The 18,801-nt window shown below is 39.7% G+C and overlaps 2 protein-coding genes and 1 pseudogene across 2 annotated transcripts; all 3 read right to left on the bottom strand.

Moving 5' to 3' along the window:
* Positions 1-2,071: 2,071 nt before the first annotated feature.
* On the bottom strand, positions 2,072-6,539 carry LOC137734937 (uncharacterized; annotated as a pseudogene).
* A 132-nt stretch (positions 6,540-6,671) lies between these two features.
* Positions 6,672-13,158, bottom strand: LOC137734936 (uncharacterized). Its single transcript, XM_068474270.1, has 8 exons — positions 10,452-13,158; positions 10,028-10,254; positions 9,608-9,940; positions 8,855-9,101; positions 8,601-8,729; positions 8,304-8,519; positions 7,999-8,122; positions 6,672-7,506 (listed from the first exon to the last, which is right to left on the bottom strand). The coding sequence occupies exons 1-8, from the start codon at positions 12,000-12,002 to the stop codon at positions 7,292-7,294; spliced, it is 3,042 nt and encodes a 1,013-aa protein (XP_068330371.1). The 5' UTR covers positions 12,003-13,158; the 3' UTR covers positions 6,672-7,291.
* A 1,028-nt stretch (positions 13,159-14,186) lies between these two features.
* Positions 14,187-17,412, bottom strand: LOC137734165 (ras-related protein RABE1a-like). The gene is made up of 9 exons (XM_068473477.1): positions 17,253-17,412; positions 17,036-17,161; positions 16,110-16,182; positions 15,789-15,889; positions 15,543-15,608; positions 15,136-15,233; positions 14,865-14,927; positions 14,689-14,784; positions 14,187-14,597 (listed from the first exon to the last, which is right to left on the bottom strand). The coding sequence occupies exons 2-9, from the start codon at positions 17,109-17,111 to the stop codon at positions 14,523-14,525; spliced, it is 648 nt and encodes a 215-aa protein (XP_068329578.1). The 5' UTR covers positions 17,112-17,161; positions 17,253-17,412; the 3' UTR covers positions 14,187-14,522.
* Positions 17,413-18,801: the final 1,389 nt, after the last annotated feature.

Genomic DNA, 18,801 nt, shown 5'->3' with positions numbered 1-18,801 from the left:
AACTTCTCCCACAGTGCAGGCGCAGAATCTTCATCCATAACATTGTTGATAATGTTATCAGCTATGCAGTGTCGAATCGTGCTAACACAACGCGACTCCAGCTCCTCCCACTGGTCATCTGTCATTTCTTTAGGCTTCCCATCTTTTCCCTTCAAAGCTCTAACCAAGCCTTGTTGAGTCAAGACATCCTTTACTCTCATCTGCCAGAGAGTAAAACTGCTCTTCCCATTAAACTTCTCAACTGAAAACGACATGTTTGTAGTCATCATGGTGAATAATAAATCTGAACCTTCAATGAACCAAAGCTTCCAACAAAGCTCTGATACCAATTGTTGTGCCTTGGCTGGTTATCTTCACCAACATACAAACCCACAGTTGAATAGTTTAAAATACGATAAATAAAGACACCGAGAAATTTACGAGGTTCGGCAAAAACCTGCCTACGTCCTCGGAGAGATATTGCTCTTCACTATGAGAAAAACAGTACAAGTTACACATGAATTAAATCGACATAACCCAATCCCATATCCCTTGTACACCCACTCACAGAATTTTCCCAAGAGCCTCACTCTACCCTAAGAGTTCTTTCACAAGAGATCTTTCACTCTAGCTCTCTTGATTTCTCTCACCCGTGCCCATGGTAGAGCCAAATGCTCTCACCATCTCTTTGGATGCTTTTCCCTCTTCCAAACCTTCTCCCTCGGCAAGCATTTAAATAAAAATCAGCCCCTTTTCTTCTCCTCCTTTCTTCCACCCGAAAGCCAAATAATTATGGCTTTGAAAAAGCCACAAAACAAGGAACAAATCAAGCCACAAAACAAGGAAACATAATCCTCATCATGATGTTCCCTCATCAATATTGTTTTGTTTCCTAGCCTAGTTTGGCCACTATCCAACAAAAATTTGTTGTACTTTAGTAGCAACCACAGTTGCATGCAAACTTCAATCAAACTAGTGTATGATAAACATCAATGAGCACCTTTACTGTCAGGAAATCTATGGATGGGTAGCGACCACAAAGCGTGTCCAGAAAAATAAGTGATATTTGCTTGCGTTGCAAATCAGAGGCAGCTTTGAAATGGACCACGGAGACACCTGTAAATGCAAATTTTTAGGCGCTTTTGCAATGATGCGAGTTTTACAACTACAAGGAGACAGAAGTATAGATGTAGCAGAAGGGGCAGCCGGCATTAACAACAGAATAATTGCGAAAAGCATTAGAGGAAGAGGAAATCAAGTGTAGAAAAGTGGAGGTTGATAAGAAAGGCCATGCTGTTGCCACTCCACTAGTAGTTGCCTGCATTGCAGGCACATGCTGAATACATGCAATCGTATACTACTACAAGTAAGAAATCTAGAGTTTTCAAATCGACTTCGATTTTGACAGAAATTCTTACCATATTTGTTCAGCATCTTTCCCAGATGTTGAAAGCCTAACTCCTTGCTGGTATTAGTTCGGTCAGGACAGCTACCACAATTTAGAGTCTTGTGGGAACAAATGCTGCTAGATATTCCACAATGAAAGATAAGAGTTATGACAGGTGACTGTCATTTCGAACTCCGAAGAAATACTACACATGAAACCTTTCACGTACGATCTTTCGCTGTGTCACTTCCTATCTCTTTCATCACGTGGCAGACATATGACGAGAGATAACGAGAGAACTGTCACGTGATGATAGAAAAGGAGAAAGAACAGATATGAAACAAGATAACTTAGGTTAGTTTGATAGACATCTTGTTTTTAGGCCATACTTTTGATTTTGCCGAATCAGAAAATTTTGGTGCCATCATATAACTTTGTATCGCTAAATTTGCGAGTTGGAGATAAGCGGACTTGAACCGTTGACATCCGCCACAGGGTAAACTACCACCTCTCTGGCGGCCAGGTAACTCCCCAAACCCCCAACCCCGAACACAACTTACAACTTTCGTCATATATTTTTGGTAGACATGACTGATGAATTAAAATTTATACCGTTCAGATAGTTGAAAAAATTACAAAGTAGGCTAAACAAAATGTGTGAGAAAAAACTGAAGACTAAAAGCTAAGCGAATTACAAATATGCCCTATAAATTTTCTCGTTAACCTTCCCCTTAGTTCTTTTCCTTGACCATGCCTAATTTTGAGCAATATACTCAAGAGTCATTTGCACATGATCAAATTCTTGTTCTGGTGTTGAGATACATGCCGCCGGAGATATCAGTTTAACGAAATTCAAGGAGTGGAAAGGACGAGACATAAACCTTCGAATTAGTATAATCATGCTTAACCAAATACATAACGGGAAATAACAATAAATATCCGAAAGATAATCATCCGGAATGGCCGAAGTCAAACCAACCCTGTGCCGTCAATGATAAAGCACATTGACATTATTCTCAAAAACACTTGAGCATTACACTAAGAAGCAAAAAATCTTACTGTCTGAGAGGCGCTCCGCTCTCGCTTACATGGCGTACCAACTCGTGGTTTCATTTTCCGCAAGTACGGCACACTTCAGCTGTGAGATTCAATTGGCTCCATCTGTACCGCTTTCTGTACAATCTCTCTTTGTTCCTTCAAATGAACTGAATAGAAACCAGTGGCTGATGCAGCTGATAGAGCACGGCCAATAAATTTGACGTCGATGGTTCCTCTACCCAGGGACTTCATGGCAGTATAGCTGTAGGCACCCACGTTCATCAGCTCCTCCTGGACCCAAACTATCTCAGCATCTGCTGGAACCAAATAAAGAATGTGTCAACCTCATTGACGTCAGCAAAATTGAGCTCCCAGAAAAGAAAACAACAAACATTATCACCCTGAGCCTCATAAACATTATATATATCACCAGAATTGTTCGACATTCCATTAATCCTTATGGACAGACTACATACTTGGATATCGCTTCAGCTCTCGCTGGATGAGGTCATACGGGAAGGGGCAAAGCTGTTCCACTCTACAAATTGCAACATCCTTTGCTACAACCTTTCTTCGCTCTTCATCAAGCTCATAATAAACCTGCAAGGGAATACAGGACAGAAGATGGAATTAAAATTTGTCCCTTGGACCAGGTTAATGATACAAAATTACAAATCATAATTATCTACAAGTCAACATATGATCTACTTCTGTCAGGTTTTGCATTTCATGCTCCAAGGTCTGCCGAATTGATTATATAATGGCAAAACTATAATGTAAACAGAAGTCAACCAACATGTACACGTACGTTTGTATGTGTTTAATTGTTTATATACGGAGGAAAATTAGGAATATAATACCTTGCCAGAGCACAGAACCAGCCATCTAATACCCTCCTCAAGGTCAGGGTGGTGATTCTGGTCCTTGATGAGTCGCTTAAATCTAGTCCCCTGCTTGTCAAAACCTGGGTGGCCTTGCACATCATCAAACTCAGATAAATTTGATTTGCAGTCCTTGTGCCGTAGCAGGTTTTTAGGAGCCATCACAATAAGAGGCTTGCGGAATTCCCTGTGTATCTGAGAAATGAGACAAGGTTAGAACATCCAGAAACTTTCACAACACTGGAGAATATATTTTATTTTCGTCAAAACATTAGAACATGCAGAAACTGATCACAATGCTGGAAAATACTGAAACAAAATATTTCCACTCACCTGACGACGCAAAACATGGAAGTAGTTGGCAGGAGTTGTCACATTCACAACCTGCCAATTGCATTCCTGAATTTGCTTTCGAAGTGTGGGATCCATCTCAGGTATGACAAAAGGATTGTCATCACTCATCTGTACAAACATTCGTGAACACGTATTAGATCAGGATATGCCTGCCACAACTATCATCTAAAGGAAAAGAGAAATAAGGGGGAAGGAGTGAACCATATTTGACAAAGGAATACCTGAAGAAATCACTCCAGGCGGGCACTAGAATGTTCAGGGCCCTGGCCATCGTAACCATGAGGAAGAAGCACAACAAGCCCAGTTTGACGAAGCCACTTGGACTCCCCACTACTCAAAAACTGATCAAAGATAACTTGAGCTCCATTGGCAAAATCACCAAATTGAGCTTCCCAAATCACTAATGCATTTGGACTCTCCATCGAGTAACCCAATTCAAATCCAAGAACACCAAACTCTGAGATTGAGCTGTACACACAAAGACAATTAGAAGACAAATTAAAAACGTATTATTCAGTGTATCACAAGTCATGGCGCAGTCCAGCAATCTTACAATCTTTAAGATGGAGTACAGCAGGTATATATTCTAGCAGAAACAAAAAGGTAAAACTATTTGTCTACATTAATCTCTCATTAACATAATAAAAGCAAGAAAATAAACCATAGAGAGATGTGAGAAATGCTCATGAACAAGCGAAGTAAACCATGGCATAATGAATAAAGCATGTGTATCAAATAGATTGCTGGGAACATAAATCGCCCCTAAAGAGGGTCTTTCACAAATGTAGACATCGAAATACAACAAAATTATGGCCAAACGCCACCATTTCTTCTTTAGATTATATAGTAAAAGGGAATGCAACTGAATCCTAAAATTCTGGGTCACTACCTTACAGCACAAAAAAAAACTCTGGACTAAACCTAACAGAAAACAAAAAAAAAAAATAATGGTCAAAATTTTCTATGCATTTACGGAAATTTTAACAAAACTCTGTACTAAACCTAATCAAGCATTACCTGTTGCTAACTGTAAACATTTCCTCATCTTGGCCAGCCGTAATATGGTCAAGAGGACAATACTTTTCCCCAGTTTCCTGGTCATGAAGAACAGAATGCCGATGACTAAATGTACCTCTTTCATCATCCTGACCACTCGGTCGAACATGGTTACATTCTACTAGTAGTGTAGCAAAGGCAAGTGCTTCAGCAACTGCCCAATCAATCCCTTCACCAGTCTCAATCATTTGTCCACGTTGTTCATACACCTTCTTTACTGCTCTGTGAGGTTTAAAAGTTTCTGGAAGGGCAGTGACAGCTTTGCCAACACTCTTCAAAATCTCTGGTTGTACCCTGCACAGGAGCATAAAGAATTCATTAAAAAATACAATCAGATATTGCGAATAACAGATGAAACTGATATAAGATAGTGTTATACCCAGTATTCCGGATACGAGAAATCTGCTCAGGTGACTTGAATCCAGACCAATGAGATGAAACCCAGTCCCTTCTTTGAGGAACATAATCCTTGCTAGACAAGAACTCTTCATTGAGAATTGAATTAACCTTGTTTTGTATCCCTTCAATGTCTTCTTTGGTCACTAGTCCAGACTCTAGAAGTTTGTTCTGGTAGATTGTTAGAGCTGAGGGATGATTCCGAATAACCTGTGTACCCAGAATTAGGTAGAAAAATCAGGAGTCGGCTTTGCACATCTCAATAGCTGCACTTTATAATAATGCAGGACACGATAAAGAAAGAACTTCGAGACTTATCATGAGAAAAAAATACAAATTTCTTCAATAAATGAACAAAATAAAAATATTAATTAACTAGAAACAAGGTCTAACCTCGTACATTTTGGGCTGTGTGAAAGATGGCTCGTCAATCTCATTATGCCCAAATTGACGATAGCACACTAAATCCACCACAACATCAGAATGGAAAGTCTGGTGCCATTCAGCGGCAAGCTCATAGACATGAACGACTGCGTCCATGTCATCACCATTTACATGGAAAATAGGGGCATTCAATGCTTTGGCAACATCAGTACAATACTGAGAAGATCTTCCCGACATTGGGTCAGTTGTGAAGGCAACTTGGTTGTTCACCACAATGTGTATAGTCCCACCAGTGGTATGGTTCGGAAGAGAACTTAAATGCAGAGTCTCATAGACCACACCTTGTCCAGCAAAGCTACCGTCTCCATGAATCAAAATGCCCATATTCTTGGTCCTGTCCGCATCATTTGAATAATATTGCTTTGCTCTAGTTTTTCCGACAACTACAGGGTCCACAGCTTCCAAGTGACTTGGACTTGCAACCAAAGATAAATGAATTCTCTTCCCACCTCTTGTGGGTCGATCATAAGAGGTTCCCAAATGACACTTTACATCACCAGTCCCAGTGTAAAGCCCCACTTCATCCACAGGCTTTGTGCCACCACTGAATTCACTAAATATCTGACGCAAAGGCTTCCGCACCACATTACCCAGTACATTCAGTCTGCTTCTGTGAGGCATTCCAATTACTATGCTCTCAACCCCGAGATCAGCAGCCCTATCAAGCATCTCCTTCATGCCAGGAATAAGAGTTTCTCCACCTTCAAGTCCGAACCTCTTTGCTGTTGCACTTAGTAGCCAAGAAGTTCTCAAACTGTGTACTCCAAATAAGCCTATCAAGAATAACCTCACGGCGCTGCCTATTGTATTGCATGGGCGTAGGAGTCTCAATCTTGTCTCTTAACCAGTTACTTCTCTCACGATCTGCAATGTGCATATATTCATACTCAATGGTCCCACAGTAAGAGTGGTAACTGACCCCCAAAAATGGACCTAAGGGTCTGCACAGGACGGTTCTCAGACAAAAACCCAGCCATCCTCCAGACCCCCGAAAAGAACTCCCTGTCGAGTAGAGGTCTACTCTACCTGATTGTGGGCGGGTCGGGTAGAGGTCCAAATCTGGCCTAACCCTAGGATTTAGGGTTTACGGTGATCACGAGGAAGAGGAAAATCTTACACATAACATTGTATTATTGAATTGAGATGACGTAGTAATAGTAAACTCGTTGTATGTAAATTTTGATGAAACGAGAAATAAAGAATCAAGATGTAAAAACAAATAAAGAGGTGCAATAGAACTAAGTAAGAGTACGAAAATCAATTTTGCGATAAATATAGGCTGACCATTGTTTTGGCCAGCAAGATACATTCTTGTTTGGTTGTATTTCAAAGAGCCTTGGTGGTCTCAAAGTGGTTGCATAATTTAATACAACACTACTTAGCTCCTTACAATTAGGCGAGTCATTTCTCCTTAACTGCAAATTAGAAGTTGACACATATATGATATATGTAGTTCGCCGGTAAGGAGGAAAGACAACTTACATGTAACAAGGCAAGTACATTCCATTCGATACTTTGAAACATCTGTGCCAAGGAAAGGTTCTTATTTCTGACCTCTGTTTGCTAAAAGAAGAGAGATTTGTGAAGCATAACCTGTGGTGTGCATCAGCCCTCACATACAGGAGGCATATTTGATATACGATCGATCTTTTATTAAAATTTGGATCAACAAAAAAATCAGGAAAGGAGATTTCAGACAGTGTTATATGAGGATCAATAAGCGCGACGGGATTCAGTTGTGAGACTCATTTGGCTCCTACTGCATTGCTTTCTGTAAAATCTCATTTTGTTCCATATCATGAACCTGAGAAAAACCAGTGGCTGTGGCAGCTGATGGATCACGGCCAATGTATTTGACATCGTCAATAGTTCCTCTGCCCAGGGACTTCATGGCAGCACTAAGGCGGGGTGCAACGTAGCTGTACGCACCCATGTTCATCGGCTCTTCCTGACACCAAACTATCTCAGCATCTGAAAGAACCAAATAACAAGTGTATCAACCTCACGATGTCAGCAAAATTTATCCCCCAGAACAGAAAACAATAAAAACCGTATCATCGGATTTCACAAAGCCACAGCTAGTACTATATGATCTTTTTCAACATTTCCCACTAGTACGTGTTGATGTTTCATATATCTCCAAAAACATTCTTCAATCATAAGATGACCTGAAAAACTAAACCCCTTTCACCAAGTAGCAGGTGGACTCACACGACAATATGACCACACTTCATAATCTACAGCAGAGTTAGTTTAGAATGATTGAAATTTTTTATGCCTCTGACATTAATGATCTAAGTACTAGGACACAATAAAGGAATCCAATTTTCATAAACCCTATAAAATAATATATCTTAGGAAACAGGCTAGTATCTTGACAAGGGGAAGAGAGCAAGCTCCGGCATCTCCCTTAATCATATTGTACGGTACTTGCTTTTCAAAGGAAAAGTTCAAGGTACATACTTGGATATCGCTTCAGCTCTCGCTGGATGAGGTCGTAAGGGAAGGGGCAAAGCTGTTCCACTCTACAAATTGCAACATCCTTTGCTCCAACCTTTCTTCGCTCTCCATCAAGTTCATAATAAAGCTGCAAGAGAATACAGGGCAGAAGATAGAATTAACTTGTGTCCCTTGGTTCAGGTAATAAGTCATAATTTATGTACAAGTCAACACAGAATTATATGATCTATTTCTGCCAGATTTCGCTTTTCATACTCCAAGCTCTACTGAATGGAAGACAAAAGATTACTTTACTGGTAAAACTATACCTTGCCGGAGCATAGAACCAACCGTCTAATACCCTCCTCAAGATCAGAGTGGTGATTCTGGTCCTTGATGAGGCGCTTAAATCTGGTCCCCTGCTTGTCAAAGCCTGGATGGCCTTGCACATCATCGAACTCGGATAAATTTGATTTGCAGTCCTTGTGCCGTAGAAGGTTTTTAGGAGCCATCACAATAAGAGGCTTGCGGAATTCCCTGTGTATCTGAGAAATGAGACAAGGTTAGAACATATAGAAACTTCCACAATACTACAAAATATTGAAGAACAAAATAGTTTCACTCACCTGACGACGCAGAACATGGAAGTAGTTTGCAGGAGTTGTCAAATTCACAACCTGCCAATTGCATTCCTGAATTTGCTTCCGATGTGTGGAATCCATCTCAGGTATGACAAAGGGATTGTCATCACTCATCTGTCATAAAATTAGAGAACTTTGCATTAGATGGGGATCCATGCCAGATTCTACTTCTGTCTAATGGGAAAAGGGGAGAAGAGGGAGGGGAAGGAAGGGATTAACCATATTTGACAAAGGAATACCTGAAGAAATCGTTCCAGTCGTGCACTAGAATGTTCAGGGCCCTGGCCCATGTAACCATGAGGAAGCAACACAACAAGCCCGGTTTGACGAAGCCACTTGGACTCCCCACCACTCAAAAACTGGTCAAATATAACTTGAGCTCCATTGGAAAAATCACCAAACTGAGCTTCCCAGATTACTAATGAGTTTGGACTTTCCATCGAGTAACCCAATTCAAATCCAAGAACACCAAACTCCGAGAGTGAACTGCACATAAAATCACAATTAACTTGTGGTAAAGACAAACTAAGTATGAAAATTGCAATTTAACAGAGTACTATTCATCGTCTCATGAGTCGTATAGTGGTATCTGGCAGTCCTACAATCTTTAAGAAGGTGTACAGATGTACTTTATTGGGAGGTATATATTCTAGGATCCGGAACAAAATGGGAAAGCTGATTTGGTACACCATGGAAAACCAAGTTTCAAAGAATCAGAAGACGTGGAATGCATTTACAGATGAGATAAGTATCCTATGGTGTAATGAATTCAAAATGGATATTAAATAGAATGTCGTGCATGAAATAGCTACTGAAGAGGGTCTGTCAGACTCGTGGCTAAACACCACCTTAATTATAGTATGCAAGGGAATGCTAATAAATCTTACAAAAAGTTCTGGATCACTACATTAAAGGGGGGGGAACTCGAGAAATGGGACAAAATCAAACCAAATAATAATGAAAGGGAAAACTATAAAGTAATCACTCATTACCTGTTGCTAACTGTAAACAGTTCCTCATCTTGGTCCGCCATAATATTGTCAAGAGGGCAATACTTTTCTCCAGTTTCCTGGTCGTGAACTACAGAATGACGATGACTAAATGTACCTCTTTCAACATCTTGACCACTCAGTCGAACATGGTTTCCTTCTACAATTAATGTAGCAAAGGCAAGTGCTTCTGCAACTGCCCAATCAATTCCTTCACCAGTCTCAATCATTTGTGCGCGTTGTTCATAGACCTTTTTCACTCCTTTGTGAGCCTTAAAAGTTTCTGGAAGGGCTGTGACTGATTTGCCAACAGTCTTCAAAATCTCTGGTTTTACCCTGTACAGGAGCATATAAAATTCATTAAATTGAATAAAATCAGATTTTGCAAAGAACTGGTGAAACTGGTAGAAAACAGTGCTATACCCAGTATTCCGGATACGAGAAATTTGTTCAGGTGACTTAAATCCAGACCAATGGGATGCAAGCCAGTCTCTTTTTTTAGGAACATAATCCTTGCTAGCCAACAATTCTTCATTGAGAATTGAATTAACCTTGTTTTGTATCCTTTCAATGTCTTCTTTGGTCACTTGTGCAGATTCTAGAAGTTTGTTCTGGTAGATTGTCAGAGCTGGGGGATGATTTCGAATAACCTGTAACCCCCAATTAAGTAAAAAAAATCAGTAATCGGCTTTGCACATCTCAATAGCTGCACTATAATTCAATATTTACAACACAAGTGAAGTCAACTGCAAACAACTTTGAGATTTATCACAAGAAAAATATATATATATATATATTTTCGATCAATTAAGGATATGAATTGTTAATGAATATGTAAAGGTCTAACCTTGTACATTTTCGGCTGCGTGAAAGATGGTTCATCCATCTCATTATGCCCAAATCGACGATAGCACACTAAATCAACCACAACATCAGAATGGAATGTCTGGCGCCATTCAGCGGCAAGCTCGCAGACATGAGCAACTGCCTCCATGTCATCAGCATTTACATGGAAAATAGGAGCATTCAATGCTTTGGCGACATCTGTACAATACTCCGAAGATCTTCCAGACATTGGGTCAGTTGTGAAGGCAACTTGGTTATTCACCACAATGTGTATAGTCCCACCAGTGGTGTAGTTAGGAAGAGCGCTTAGATGCAGAGTCTCGTACACCACACCTTGTCCAGCAAAGCTGCCATCTCCATGAATCAAGACAGCCATATTCTTGGTCCTGTCCGCGTCATTTGAATAAAACTGCTTTGCTCTAGTTTTTCCGACAACGACAGGGTCCACAGCTTCCAAGTGACTTGGATTTGCAACCAAAGATAAATGAAGTCTCTTGCCACCTCTAGTGGGTCTATCATAAGATGTTCCCAAGTGATACTTGACATCACCAGTCCCAGTGTATAGCCCATCTTCATCCACAGGCTTTGTACCACCACTGAATTCATTAAATATCTGACGCAAAGGCTTCCGCACCACATTACCCAATACATTCAGTCTCCCTCTGTGAGGCATTCCAATAACTATGCTCTCAACCCCGAGATCAGCAGCCCTGTCAAACATCTCCTTCATGCCGGGAATAAGAGTTTCTCCACCTTCAAGCCCGAACCTCTTAGCTGCTTTCCACTTAGTGGCCAAGAAGTTCTCAAACTGTGTACTCCACATAAGTCTATCAAGAATAACCTCACGACGTTGCCTATTGTACTGCATTGGCGTTGGAGTCTCAATCTTGTCTCTCAACCAGTTACATCGATTACGATCGGCAATGTGCATATACTCATACCCAATGGTCCCACAATAAGCCTGCTCAAGCCGGGTCAATATGGACCTAAGGGTCTGCACAGGACGGTTCTCAGCCAAAAACCCAGACATCCTCCAGACCCCTAAAAAGAACTCCCTATCAAGATCAGCCTCTGTGAACCCATATAGAGCAGGGTCCAAATCATCTGGGATATCTCTCTCTTCCAAACCCAAGGGGTCCAACTGAGCTTTCATGTGACCACTAACCTGGTATGCCCTCACAAGCAACAACAAGCGCATACTCTCTTGAATGGTTTGGCCTGAAACTCCGGGCGAGGTAGAGGCCTGACCTACAAAATTCCTAAAGAAATTGTCCCAAGACTCATCAACACTATTTGGGTCGGCTTCCCAATCCCTCTGAAGCCCCTCCAAATAAACACTACTGGTTCCATCCAAGAAACTATCATTTAGTCTAGAGAGGGGTACAGGGCGTGGAATCGGGGCAGATTGAGCCTTCGATTTACATAATGTGGTGTGAAAGTCCCGATTTTGAGACGGAAGAACCCGCCTCCTAGCCATATATGATCCACAATTTGATAAATTTCTCCTAACGGCAAACTTTGCCACACTAGACACTGCTCTAAACCACGCCATATCTACCAACCCAATCTACCAATCACACAACTTTTATCTAAATTTAACAGAAATTACCTCCCCTAGCCGGAATGTTAAACCTCAATCATAATCCTGTATGCCTTCACTCTTCAGTCCTATGAATCAAAACCCTTTTCGAATCTATAAAAAAAAAAAAAAAAACAATCAAATAATTATACATATTATCATACCTTAATCCATTCATAATACACACCAGATTATGAATGCAGAAACTTGATTAAAGAAAGTGATCAAACAGATATATAAACATTAAATCGAAAACAATTCAAAATTTTCACCAAAAAATAGAAGAAATCAGAAGAAATGAAATAGCCACGTTGAAGGTGTCTTCTTCCTCATATCCAAACTCTGGTTCAGTTAATGAGAGTCCGTGTGGGATTTCAACACATATTTTTATAACAAAAAAATAACTAAAATTCCTATCTTTTTTCCCCCACTATTTCCTGATCCTCTACCTATTTTATCTCTCAACGGTTGAAATGGTAGTAAACCGTAAATTTATAATTAAATTAAAAAAAAATGTAAACACGTTAATTTTATATGTAAAGCACACATATACACACATACATACATACATACATACATATATCAGTAAACTGTAAAATTAGAGAGAAGAAAAAGAGAAAGAGTTTGCCAGCTAACTGTTCACGAGTTCTATATCCATCAGAATTCTGGAAGGTCCTCCGCTGCTCTCCGCCTCGACTCCTTCACATTCGGAAGGGGAATTTGCGTCCCCGAATATCCATGGCGGTGAGGAAGAACGAGGAAGCTCGGGGCCTCGAGGAAGACAAGCATCGCCAAAATCTGCTGCTGCTGGAATCTGATTGGGTGAGAAAAAAGAAAAGCTGGGAGGATGAAATGCATGGATCGAATCGGAGTAGGTTCGAATTCGAAGAGCGAGTGTGATGATGTCAGTGAGTTGGAGTGCAGTTTTTGCTATAACTGCCATGGCGCCAAAGCTATAGAACTAAAAGATAGCTAACGGGAAAGTGACGAGACTGAAAATGGAAGCTTAACTTGGGATACATGGAAAGTGGGTTTTGGGTTTTTTTATTGTGGGTAGGGGTCCGGGAGAGAGGCCCAAATCCAGATCCAGGCCCAATCTTATTTTGTTATTTACAGTTTTTTTTTTTTTTTTTTTTTTTTTTTGGATAAACGAGATGATATTCTAAGTTACCTTACATTTAGAAGAGACAGATTGAAAGTCGAATTTTAGAGTGCTAAAAATAATTTTCAATTTGAATAAGAAGCTCATTTAGGAGCCTACGGGGAGATCTCTTATGTTGTGAAGAATACAAAAATGCGAGTTGTATTTTCTTATTTATTTTTTTTTACGATAGTATGAGTCGGGCTTAGCCTCTTAATGAGCTAGTAATAATGTGGCTCAAATTTCTCATAATGAGCTAGTAATAATGTGGCTCAAATTTTTCTTTGGCGAGAATTAGACCTAAAACCTCTCACTTAAAGCGAATAGGAATAACATTAAACCGTAATACTAAGTGATGAGAGTTGTATTTTGTTTTCCTATATAATCGTCACCAATGCTTGAAGATTGCATCTTTTTATAAGAAAGCAACTTACATAGGTCAATTCGCAACTTAAAGGTAACATATATCATTGAATCAGTATGTTACGGTGACATTGAATCAAGTCCATATATGAGTCCCCTTTTTATAGGCTCACAACATCAACGCTCTCTTCCCTTGGTGTAAAATACATCGTCTTACTAAAAAAAATATTGCTTTTTATCTTCCATATGTGCCGGATCTGCATTTACATCTTATTTATTTTGCAAAAAAAATCTAAACTACACTAATTTACGAAAAATGAGAATCAAAGTCGGAAGCAAGTGGATGGGCCAGCTACCGATGCCAAATTCGTGGCCAATTTGGCATCACCCACATATGCTTCATTCTTACTTCCTTTCAGATTGGCAACAAATTACAGTGTTGCTCACTCAGTGCAGCTACACCATTCGACACTGCTCCCAGAAAAGTCACTTCGCCTATGTGTTCGGTCTGCCAAATCTGCTGATCTATCACGCAGATCCGAATCCGGGTTTCCGTATAAATTGTGAAAAGTTTCCTGGACGTTTGATCGGCTCTTTAATCGTCTAATCGGTATCAGTATATATCATAAAGAATGTGGAGAAACAATGACAAATGATGAAAATATGGGATAAATGATGGGTTTACTGCAGAAAGGTAATTGGCATTGTTTGAACTTTAAAGCTCTCTTGACAAGAAGCTCGAACCTGATTATCCATCTACACCAAGACAGGCGACAAACAGAGGCAATGACAAGCAGAAGCCCCTTGGAACCGAAAGACGATGAAAGGCAGATGTGCCATTGTAAATTTTAGAATTACGAAGAAAAAAAAACTACGTTTACTACTAATGCTGGTGGTTTGAGAGATCTAAGAGAGGCGCCCGCCATGGAGTTATCAAGGTTTGCCTCAAATCCACATCAGTACGACCAACAGAACCTTCTCTTGTTCTACTAACCACAGCAAGATGACTTTTGTGCAGCTTGACCATCGGCTCTGTCTGGTTCGTTAATCCTAAGTGTCTGAGGCTGAAACCATTGAAACAAAACAAGTTCGTCAACATTTGAGAGAAGAATTGGGGAAAGAAAAGGATCCCCACTTCTGTGAGCATGAAAATACCTCAGTGCCCCTGGCATCAGATTCTGCGAGTCTCTGTTTAATATCCCTGGCTATAGAAAAGAAGACCTCCTCCACGTTCAGGTTCGTCTTTGCACTCTGCAGAACATTTTCTTTTCATTATGAAAAGAACGAAATTGCTTATGCAGTGAAAATACCAAAGGCATATTACTACTTACAGTCTCAAAGAACTTGATACCATACTCGTCAGCAAGAGCTTGACCCCTAGACGTCGGCACAGCCTAAAAAAACAAGATAATTATTAAAGCTTGGGCATGTCCGCACAACAAACACATGCAAAAATAAACGATTAGGGATAGGGCGTGCAAATTTAGCACCGTCATGTTGATCCCACTAGGATTCTAAAACTCATCACATTCACAGCTCACTCTTTCACCAGGTTAGAAAAGGAGAGCATTTCCTGCAAGTGAAAATGTACAAACTACACACCCTTCTGCTTTCATCCATATCAGCTTTGTTCCCCACCAGAATCTTGTTGACATTGACAGAAGCATGCTGCTCAATGTTGCGAATCCAGTTTCTAATGTCTGCACATGAATAGACAATTACCCTAAGAAGGGTTACATTGAACATAAAACTTATATACGGAGATGGTAAAAGTGCCGCAGATGGTTTCAACCATCCACCACCTCAATGAAATTAGACTTAACGGTCAAACTGAAGGAACCACACCAGTGTAAGCACACCCAAAATAAACCACACCGTTAAAATGTCTACATCCCAATTCCTCGAAATTTGGATTTAATATAACAAAAATAAGCAAGCAAAATGACTTTAAAATCAGCATGCCATCAAAAAATTCATATACTGAGAGTAAAGGGAAAACGAGAGGTTACTGTTGAAAGATGACTCATCAGTAACATCATACACCAACAAAATACCCATGGCTCCTCGATAGTAAGCTGCAGAGCATAACATAGATACATAAGGAAACTCCTGAATAACAATAACAGAGGACATAATTCAAGAATATCAAAATTATCTCTAAGAAAGGAACCCCTGCCCCCTAGTCTTCCCTCGACCGCAGCAACTGTGCATTTTCCCATTTCAAATTATCTATTTGTAAAATCTCAAACAAAAACCTGTTGTAATTGTTCGAAATCGTTCTTGACCAGCCGTATCCCAGATTTGCAATTTAATCCGTTTGCCATCAAGCTCAATTGTTCTTATCTTGAAATCAATCCTGTCACCAAAAGGACCATCTAAGAGATGCTAAACAAAGATGAATCTTCTAAAAGAAAACACACTTAATGTAATAGTTCATTATGCCATATTTCTACAGCAGCTTTAAGCAGTAGCTAATGACCATGTCCTAACAGACTTAATATACTGGTTCACAAAACTTGTTCGCTTGCTAAAAGTTTCCAGATACAAAAATTGAAACAGATTCTACGAATACAAACCCAATAGTGGTGATAAAACTTGTTGTAAAGGAGCCATCAGAGAAACGCAAAAGCAGACAACTCTTGCCAACACCTGGAAAATTACAGCAGAAATGTTGAACATTTTAGAACCAAAAAGTTGATAACCAAAACTGAGAAAATCTCTCAAAAAAAAAAAGAGATGAAAGCACCAGATCCCTGATAGTTCACAATTAGACCATTTTTAACGCACAAGATCTACCATCCAAACAAAAAAAATTCTAAAAATTCTTATCCATCTCAACACAATTTCAAAACACATCCTCCAAAGCAATAATCTCAACTGACACCAAAAAAAGGAGCCCCATCAGAGCTCGCATTTGACCTTTATCCAATAATTGATATCAGATATCATGGTAAGAGGTTGAATGCTCTTCAACCCCTACAAGACAGTCCAATGCGCATAAGGTAATTTATCATACTTGTGATCACTCTCTAGTTATTTTTTATCAAGCATATATTGTGATGCATATTGAGTCACATAAGAGTTAGATATTACTCATCGCATTTTCGATACGTAAAACAAATTCGTACGATTATACTCACTCTCTTAGTCTTCATCAAACCCAAAACTGGATCTTTCACACAAACCCATTTAATTACACTCACATACAGTTCCCTAAACACTAAATTTACCAAAAACTGCACGCATTCAAAATTTCAAACTTGACAGAACTAAATATTACCCTACACCCACTATTTTGTAACAAAAAAAAGGTTCAGAAATAACGATTATATCTTTTTTTATTGAAAAAAAATTGTTCACTCGGATGAAAAGCAAAGCACATTGGCCACCAGAATTACCAAAGTAAAGGAAAAACACGTTAGATCTCAGAATGTCCAACTTCCAATTCTCAATTCCAAAATTTTCTCAGGAACGAAACAGAGAAGGATAAACGACAACTAACCACTGTCGCCAATGAGGAGAAGCTTGATGAGATAGTCGTGATCCGCCCGAGCCCTCGTCGGTTGCAAAGTAGCCATGAATTGATTTATTCTCTCACCGACCCCAAATTCCAAATCGAAACCACTCTCTGCAATCCAAATTCCAAACCAAAAAATCAACAAAAATCAAAATCTAAGAAACTGCAGGAGACCGCAGCGAGAGAGAGATGAGAGAGAAACCTTTCAAAGAAGCTTGTAGCGGGGGGTCGTCGGCGACGTCAAAACGATCCAATGAATTTAGGAGGCGACGTCGGGTTTCAGGAATTCGAGTTTTTGGGCTGTCTGTATAATACGTTGGTCACTCTCTCTACCGTATGAGAACGCACCGTATCTCCCTACACCCGCCTTCGCAGAATATTTTCCTGGTTTTTCTTCTGTATAATTCTTTGTTAGGCCCCTAAAGCCCAAGATAGTTTGGGCCTAAAAACCATCGAAAGCCGAAAGACAACCTACGAACACGGATTTCAATATACTAGCTTCTCGCCACACTCGTAAACGTATGGCAACTGACAATTGATTTCTTTTGTTTTTTTTTATATATTTTATTAAATGAAACTGTATAGCACTCCAAAAAATTTATTTAGTCTACACTCCTGTATTTTTCTTTTTAATTATAGGAAGTTTGAAATGTAAAATGAGGTTTCAGGAGTATCAATAATAATTTTCTTATTAAAATATATTTTAAAAAGTAATGAACTTACCAACCACCCACGTCTCAGTTTTTTTTTTTCTTTTTCAAAAAGGAGACAACTGATAGTAAACTACGGTTATCTATTTTTTTTCAGGAACTAGAAAGACTCGCAGAAGCATTTCAACTTTATTTTTTTAATACGATAATAAAAGAGAGTTAAAGGAAACTTTACACGCATTTGCAAGTGATTGCATATATTTGAAGTTTAGCCCAACTGAAAAAAATGAAAAAATAATTGGAAAGTGAGGGAAAAGGCAAATGGAATGGAACGCAAAAAGTTGTCGTTGGAGCATATCCTGATTCCTGAGAAGATACTCTACCCACCTTCCCTTCCCCTACAAAACGTCATGACACACCCATTACCTTTCCAACATGAAGAGCTCTTGAGCATCATCATCATCATCCATCTTCTTGCTTCTGCATCATCACATCCGCTTCTTCGTCCTCGACGCCTTGTTGCCGATGGAAGTCAAGAGTGGTGGCGGTCGAGTTGGTGGTGACCATATTGCTGCTACTACCAACAAAGACGATGCAGAGGACGATGACGAAGAAACTAATTGAAATTTGAAAGTCATGTAGGTTGGCTTTTTTGATGGTGGCTAGGGCAACTACAGATCTTTGGCAGTCTCTTTTCTCTTTGTGTTGTTGTTAACTTTAGTATATTATGCTTCAAAACCCAGTACTACTTTTGTCACCGCCACTTCCACTACCGCTAGGTCAAGGTGGGAGAGTCCTTCAGTGTTGGCATTAATCTCTCCTAATAAAACCCCCTGCTGGTTTATGTGTATTCTCTTGTTCTCATACATCACATTTTTCTCTTTTTCCGGTAATCTGAACGTACGATAGAATATTCTCGGAGGCATTCTGCACTTCACCCATGCATGAAAAATAAAGAAAAAAGTGGAGCACAACGAATATATTGAAGCGCTAGTAACAGTTCTGTTCGCATTACGTCATTAGCCATGCATGATTTTTATTGTGGGATTTGGTAGATCCATGTGGACCATAGAAGCACGTACGAATCCATTTGTATGGTTT

The sequence above is a fragment of the Pyrus communis genome, chromosome 5, assembly GCF_963583255.1.
Source record: "Pyrus communis chromosome 5, drPyrComm1.1, whole genome shotgun sequence".
Classification (NCBI taxonomy): Eukaryota; Viridiplantae; Streptophyta; class Magnoliopsida; order Rosales; family Rosaceae; genus Pyrus; species Pyrus communis.
Note: the sequence above shows the minus strand (reverse complement) of the source record. Positions and strands in the feature narration are given on the sequence as shown.